Source organism: Gossypium hirsutum, chromosome D06 (genome assembly GCF_007990345.1).
Source record: "Gossypium hirsutum isolate 1008001.06 chromosome D06, Gossypium_hirsutum_v2.1, whole genome shotgun sequence".
In the NCBI taxonomy this organism is placed as follows: domain Eukaryota; kingdom Viridiplantae; phylum Streptophyta; class Magnoliopsida; order Malvales; family Malvaceae; genus Gossypium; species Gossypium hirsutum.
The window spans coordinates 35,513,698-35,521,820 of NC_053442.1; the positions used below are offsets into that span (position 1 = coordinate 35,513,698).

The following is an 8,123-nucleotide window of genomic DNA, read 5'->3' on the forward strand; positions in this document are numbered from 1 at the left end:
TAATGTTGTCTTAACATGAATTAATGGTTGTTGCATGCAGGTACATGGACAGCATTAAAAGAAGTGGTTGTTGCCGAAATTAAAATTGCTGGAATTAATGTGCAGCAAAAGCAATTATGGACGGCCATTCAATGGATGCTGGAAGCATTTAAGGAGCTGCTTGTGCTTTTTCATGTGGCCATTTAATGGACGAAATTAAAGAAGCTGCTTGCTGATTTATTGTGCGGCAAAGCCATGAATTAAATGTGATGTTCCACATGCAAGGAACGTCCACTTAATGAGCTACTGATTTATTTTTTTCGTGCACAGCAAGGGATCCATGAAGAGTTGCTGATTCCTCTTTTCCATGAGCCATTTTCGTTCTTCTCAAATGCCATAAATGTGCCGTCCATGTGAGGGAATGTGCCTCTTCGTGGAGATTAAAAAGCTATGACTCCTCACATTTATTTGGCAGCCCATTTCTCTTCCCCAAGTTGGCCTTTGAGCTCCCCAAGCATCCATAAGAGCTTTCACACAAGTTGGACGAATTTAGGCCAATCTAAACAATTCTATTCAGCCATTTCAGCTCAACCATCACCTCATTAATTCAAGGCTATTAGAAGACATCAAATGGCTATCCATTGACGTCTCCAAAGCTGGGAATCTTCAAGAAAGCTTCAAGGGACGTTCTAGGAAGTTACATGAAATTTTCAATTCATTTGCTTTGAAAATAAGCTGACTTTTTAGCTGCTCAAGTGTCCATTCGGCTAGCCTAGGAATTTAGCTATAAATAGTTTGCTTTGTAATTGTTTTGGGGTTAGATAAGATTTTTTTAAAACTTATATGAAATTTGTTTACTTTGTGAGTTTGTTTTCAACTCTCATTGTTCTCCAAGGACTGGTTAGACTTATCAAGTAACCCTTGTGGCGTCAACCCGTTTTTATATTTCGAACTTATCACTTTGCACCCAAAGTGTGGCGTTCAAAGTTATACCGAGGTTCCTATCATCTTTGATAGTGGGTCGAGGTTCCATTTTATTCGTTTTCCATCCATACGACATTTAACCTTTCCTAAGTATTCGTATAAGTCCCGGGTTAACACACTTATATTATGTTGGTTCAACTTGAATACTTGGTTTTCATTCACCTATCAACCTCAATACATTCCATAACCCCTTTTGAACTAAATTTGAGCCTTTATCTCTTCTTTCTTAACCTATTTCGTCCACGCTCGAGTATTACTCCAATTCACGATCGGGAACAACAACGACTCGGATTCATCAACGAGGCCGGGGGTGTATCACAAGGTGATGAACAAGAAATCACAAGTAGTCATTCGTATGCACCAAGGTATTCATCTGCCAAGAATCAATCTCGAAGAGGTGATCATTTTTTGTATGAAAGTCGATCCAATTATACCCAACAAGATTCATTTAGTGCTGATTCATTTGTAACATCTCCATCCTATAATGAAGGAGCGAGGCAAAAAGAAAAAGAAATAAGAAGAAAAGAAAGACAAGAAATGTTGATGAGAGAAAATGAGCATATATGGAATGAAATCGAGAGACGAAAAAAGAAATGAAAGAAAAGGAACAAGAAATCAAAAAGTGAGAGAAAAAGAAATGAAGAGAAAGAATTCAAAAAAGAAATTGAGATTGAACAAGAGTGCAAGCGAGAAAGAGAAATCAAAAGAAAAGAAGAAAAGATTGAAAAGAAAAAGAAATCCAAAAAGAGAGTGAGGTCAAAAATAAAATTGAAAATGAGAGAGGAAATGAAAAGAGAAAAAAAGAAGTTGAGATTAGAAAAGAGTTTGAAAAAGAGAAGAGTGAAAAGGGAGAAAGCAATCGAGCAAAAGTGAGGAATGTTCTAACTAACCCATTTGCAAGTTTGCCGTGTAAATTTTCTTCTTTCCAGGTTTCCAAGGAACCGATTGACAAGTTTCAACTTCAATACCTTTCCATGGATAGAAGGTTCACTTTGGCTGAAAAAGGTAGTGTTCTCAACGATCCTAGTTCGCCTATGCCAAAAGGTAAGCAAGGTATGAGTCTTGAAATTTTTAAAGCACCTCTGCCTTTTTCGATTGTTGATGGGTCCTTTGTTGATGATTTGGTCTTTAGAAAGAATCTAAACTTTGACGTGGCTACTTGTCATTCTTTGATTGATGATGACCCATTTGTTTTGTCTGATGATAAAAAGATTCTTGCTTTTGAAAAATATTATTTTCTTGATGATATTAGTTGTTTGTCTTTAACTTGCAATGGAATACATATTTTGGATCCGCAAGATGAAAGTCCATATAAAATGTTCATTCTCACTGATCATGTTGAAAAGGAATGGAAATGTATTGATGAATATGCCATTGGCAAGATTTTTGATGAAGAGCGAATAAATCAACACCAACAAAATCTGGAATTGTGTGATCAAAAGTTGACATATCATCTGCTTGGTTGTGTTGATCATGTGGATTATCTAATTTTTGGTGTGAAATTTCCATGTTTTTGTAAATCTTTTCGAATGAAATTTAAAGGGTTTGCTTGTTTGAATTTGAGTATGTTAACACCCTCGTTGTTTAATTTGTGTAAATTGTTGGAGATAAAAGGACTCTTTTTGCCATTTGGATTGAGTAGTCAAAATCATGTCTTTAATCCTGGAGTTTGCCATTATGAATCATCCATGAAAGAAAGCAAGCACCATAAATTTTGTTTGAATGAATGTGTAAACAATCTTTGTTTGTATGATACTTTGTCTTTAAGTTTGAAAATGAGCCATGTGAATCTTGTTGGTTTGTTAAGTCAAAATCAAAATTTTGTTTTCGGAGATGTTCTCAACTGTGGACTAAAAGATCCGAACATGTTTTGAATGATAATGATTTTGAGTTGCTTAGTGCTCTTTCTATGAAGTCGGTCATGAAATTGCCAAATCAAATTGAAATGGCAAGAGAAAATTTTGTCTTTGACCCCGGTGAACACCATTCTATATCATTGCCTAAGGTAATCGAACCATGGAAAGTTGACTTCCAAAACCATAGCTATCAAATGCCTTGTGATTTATGTTTGTTTCCATCGAAGAAAAAGGTAAGAATGATTTCTATTTTTGACCCCGGTATTGGATTATTTGTTCAAACTGTGAATCAAATCTCAAAAAGTTCCTTTGTGTTTAATCTTCATCGTTTCACTAATTCGTTTTATTCTTTTAAAGGTGACAATGTGAAGTGGTACCCTCCTAAAGAGGGAAGGCATGCGAATGAGCTTCTTTTGATCCGAGTTAATTGTGGCTTTCAGAATCTTCAACGATTTTTCGCGAGTAAATGGCCCGATTTGGGGACAAATCGCTTTAAAGAGGGAGGTTTCTGATACGACCATACCCCGGGCACACTTTTGGATCAGCTCCCTAAGCATTGTTTGCAAATCCATGCGAGCTGAATTAGTTCAATTTCATTTCGTTAAGCTCCGTTTAGCTCGTTTCCAGCTCACTCGAGCTCAAGTCAACTCACTCAAGCTCAATTCAACTCAATTTTAACCCAATGAGCTTATTTTTAGCTTTCTTTAGCTTGCATTTATTTTGCTGAAATAAACCATTTAATTTGTCATTAGTTAAATTAGTTGTTTATCTTAAGTTAGTTAATTTGTTAAAATCTGGACAAATAATTAATTAAATGTTTTAATTATATCTAAATTAAATACTTAATTAATTATGATGTTTTAAATATGTCTAAAATTGTTAATATGTATGGCCAAATTTAATGTGCAAATTATTGAGTTCATATGCTGCTAATTTAATGTGTTTGAAATGCATTTAACTAGCTGATTTAATTTGCTGCAGGTTCATGAACGGATTGGTGCAATGTATGGAAGTGTGCATGCACAATTGAGGTTCAATGGATGGCATTTAAAGGAGCACATGCATTTGGGACGTTCATGCAAGAGGGAGTTGCTGAAAGTTCATGTATTTGAAGATTCATGGATCATATTTATGGGGGAAAATACATGGGACGTTTCATGCATGATTCATGCATTTTCAAGATGACCATTCAAGTATTTTAGGCACATTAATGCCTCATTCAGCCAAGGGAGATGTAGGATCATTAAAGAGCTGCACATTCATGGAATTATGGAGATTCTTCAAGGCTAAGGATGCATGAATGCATCAAGTGAAGCATCATGATGGTTTAGCCAATTCATGTACCATCTTCAAGCATGAACTGGATTTTAATGCTATTTGTGTGAACATGTTAAATACCTGTGTGAACAGAATTTAAGTTAGTGTGAACAACATAGATGCCGAATATCAATAGGCATTTTAGGCTTATAAATAGCTTACTTGTTTATTGTAAAAAGGTTACAGAATTTGATTATTGAAAACTTGATTGTGAGGTTTCCTCCTATCCTATTTCGTACGAGTCTCGTTCTGACTTATCTAGCTCGCTAGTGGCGTCAACCCGACTTCTTGAACTTATCACCATCCTGGTGTGGCGTTCATCCACCTTTTTATACCTTTGGTTCCTACCTCTCTATAGGTAACGGGTCAAGGTCCATCTTCGACAATCCATTTAATCCACCTTAAGCAATATAAGTCCCGGGGCAATACTTCATATAGTATTGAATCGTTCTTCGCTTGAGTTCTATTTTTCCATTCCATTTTAACTATTAAATTATAAACAATATTTCTTTATTTCACTGAGCCTATCAAACATCTATCCAAACCATCTTTTGAACCCATTTTCTCAACTTCCGCTATAAAAAAAATCATCTAACTCCATCTATCTACAAAATCGAACAAACTTCTCGTCGACAATCGGGCAATCAAGTGAATCGACTCAATCAATCGGGCCGGATCACATCACTTTCTTTTTCTTTTGCTTGTTCCATGGATCGCTTAAGACGTTGTTGATCTTCCATGACTTGTTGCGGGGACAAGGGTACCAAAGTAACATTCTTACCCTTATGTTGAATCGAATATTGATTAGCAAAACCGTCATGTTTGACTCGACGGTCAAATTGCCATGGCATTCCGAGTAAAATATGACCCGCATGCATGGGTACAACATCACATAATACTTCATCATGGTAGTTCCCAATAGAGAAAGAAATCTTGGCTTGCTTGGTCACCTTCAATTCGACCCCTTCATTGAGCCATTGCAATTTATAAGGACTTGGATGCTTGATAGTTGGCAAAGCAAGTTTGTCCACCATGTATGTGCTTGCGACGTTAGTGCAACTTCCACCATCAATTACAATACTACAAACCCTTTCTTTGACAAGTCCACGCGTATGGAATAAATTCTCACGTTGTAGTTTATCCACGGAAGTTTGGATACTAAGATTTCTTTTTACCACAAGCATTTCACCTTCAACAGCAAACGCTATTTCTTCTTCATTATCGGAAGGAATTTCAACTTCTTCTTCATTTTTGTCTATCTCCTTCTCCGATTTGATATCACCATTTGGCCTCATAATCATGGCATTTCGATTTGGGCATTGGCTGGCCACATGTCCTCTTCCGAGACACCTAAAACATTTTATATCTCTTGATCGATTTTGGAAATTATCCACAGACTTACCTTTGCTAGATTCAACAATTGGTTTAAGTGTTTTTGGTGGTGGTGTTGTTGGCTCCTTTATCGGATTAGTAGAAGCACTCTTAATCGAACCTTGGTTCCATTTAGATGTATTGGAATAAGAATAGCCTCGAGCAGAACCTTTCTTTTTGATTTGCTTCTCGACCTTGATAGCCATGTGCACCATATCTACGATTTCCACGTAGTGTTGCAACTCAACGATGTTAGCTATTTCCTGATTAAGTCCAACCAAGAATCGCGCCATAGTGGCCTCACGATCTTCTTGTACATCAGCGCGAATCATAGCGATCTCCATCTCCTTGTAATAATCCTCCACACTTTTGGTTCCTTGGGTGAGATTTTGGAGCTTTTGATACAACTCCCGATGATAATATGAAGGAATAAACCTTCGCCGCATCACGGCTTTCATCTCGGTCCAAGTGGTGATAGGACGCTCGCCATTTTGCCTTCGACTCGTGACAAATTGGTCCCACCAAATCATTGCATAATCTAAAAATTCAATGGCCACCAATTTAACCTTCTTTGCCTCGGAATAATTGTGGCACTCAAACACTAACTCAATTTTCTTCTCCCATTCCAAATAAGCTTCCGGATCTGAACGTCCATGGAAAGGAGGAATAGTTAGTTTAATACTTTTAAGATCGTCATCATACCTTTCTTGTTCTCGTGATCCATGATGTCGTCGACCTCTCCTTCGTTCACTAACGTTTGAACCTTGATCACTTTCAGCCCCACTTGGTTCAGAAACTTCATTGTCTTGAAATTGTCTTCGATTTCGATTTCTAGGTGGACTTAGAGGAGTCCTTCCTCGGCGGCCTCTCATTTCCACTTGATCAAGACGATCTTGAATTGGTTCCAATTTTTGATCAAATAATTGTTCAAACTCGCGCAACATTGCTTGCATATTTAAATCTGGCACATTTCGTACGGGTTGTCTTTCTGCCATATTTTCGTTAAAAACTTCTAGACATAAGTAAAATTTTCCTCACTTACAAAAACTCACGGTTCACTTGGAAAGAAAAATATTTGTCGCACACGCTCGTGTTTACACTCGTCTAGGCTTTTTCTTTGATGTAAAACACACGTGCCTTTTACCTCTCGACCTCGTCTCACAATTTCGTAATTCGTCTCGATAGACTTAATTTGCTGCTTGAGGGTCGGTTTCAAAATAGGTTACAAAAGAATGATGTGGGTGTAGGGTAGGCTAAACAAAATAAAATCAAGGCTAAGTGTGGCGTTGGGATGGGTAAATAATGGTAGGAAGGGAAACTTGATGATCAGAGTAAATAAGAGAAGAAAATAAAAACTCACAAGACTTTTCACTTTTTTTTAACTTGATTTTTTTTGCTCACCTTTTTTTTTTCTTTTCTTTTTTTTGCTCGATTTCTTTTTCACTTTTTTTTGAATTTTTTTTTCAATCAATTTTTTTTTCAAATTTTTTTTGATTTTTTTGTTACTCCAATACAATAGTAAGCTAAATATAAGGGAAAAAAATTAAATTACAACTCACAATTTTTTCTGATTTTTTTTTCACGTTTTGAACCTACTTGCTGCCTTATTACGAACGTCGACGCTCCTCGTTTTAGTAGCTCTGATACCAAATGATGTGATCCGGCTTGGTTGATGGAGTCGAGTTCACTTAAGTTGCCCGATCGTCGACGAGAAGTTTGTTCGATTTTGTAGATAGATGGAGTTGGATGATTTTTATAGCGGAAGTTGAGAAAATGGGTTCTAAAGATGGTTTGGATAGATATTTGATAGGCTCGGTGAAATAAAGAAATATTGTTTATAATTTAATAGTTAAAATGGAATGGAAAAATAGAGCTCAAGCGAAGAACGATTCAATACTATATGAAGTATTGCCCCGGGACTTATATTGCTCAAGGTGGATTAAATGGATTGCCGAAGATAGACCTTGACCCGTTACCTATAGAGAGGTAGGAACCAAAGGTATAAAAAGGTGGATGAATGCCACACCAGGATGGTGATAAGTTCAAAAGGTCGGGTTGACGCCACTAGCGAGCTAGATAAGTCAGACGAGACTCAAACGAAATTGGATTGGAGGTAACCTCACAATAAGTTTAATAATCAGAAATGTCTAACCTTTTTACAAAGAGAAATGAACTATTTATAGAGTTCAGATGATAGTTGAATAGTCATACTAAACAAGCTTAAAGACTAAGTAATTAGGCTTTAAATGTGTAAAACTAAACTAGAAATGTATCTATTAAAAGTGATGTCCAAATTCGGCTGTATGGATGTTCAATGGCCAACTTCATGAGTAAGAAAATGTACTTGATGATGTGATCCGGCTCGGTTGATTGAGTCGATTCACTTGATTGCCCGATCGTCGACGAGAAGTTTGTTCAATTTTGTAGATAGATGGAGTTAGATGATTTTTTATAGCGGAAGTTGAGAAAATGGGTTCAAAAGATGGTTTGGATAGATGTTTGATAGGCTCGGTGAATTAAAGAAATATTGTTTATAATTTAATAGTTAAAATGGAATGGAAAAATAGAACTCAAGCGAAGAACGATTCAATACTATATGAAGTATTGCCCCGGGAC

General features: G+C 36.6%; 1 protein-coding gene across 1 annotated transcript; it reads right to left on the reverse strand.

Moving 5' to 3' along the window:
* Positions 1-443: 443 nt before the first annotated feature.
* LOC121218403 (uncharacterized) lies at positions 444-6,502 on the reverse strand. The gene is made up of 3 exons (XM_041095577.1): positions 5,539-6,502; positions 4,817-5,325; positions 444-506 (listed from the first exon to the last, which is right to left on the reverse strand). Exons 1-3 carry the CDS (start codon positions 6,500-6,502, stop codon positions 444-446), a joined length of 1,536 nt encoding a protein of 511 aa, XP_040951511.1.
* Between the last annotated feature and the right edge of the window lie 1,621 nt (positions 6,503-8,123).

What these genes read in the sequence shown, in the direction of transcription:
- LOC121218403 (XM_041095577.1), bottom strand. Translation starts at nt 6,502, where the DNA reads ATGGCAGAAAGACAACCCGTACGAAATGTGCCAGATTTAAATATGCAA. An exon ending in AATTGTTGAATCTAGCAAAG is followed by an intron (nt 5,326 to 5,538) that starts GTAAGTCTGTGG and finishes TTGCTGTTGAAG; the next exon opens with GTGAAATGCTTGTGGTAAAA. An exon ending in CAAAAGAAAAAGAAAGTGAT is followed by an intron (nt 507 to 4,816) that starts GTGATCCGGCCC and finishes CTTGTGTGAAAG; the next exon opens with CTCTTATGGATGCTTGGGGA.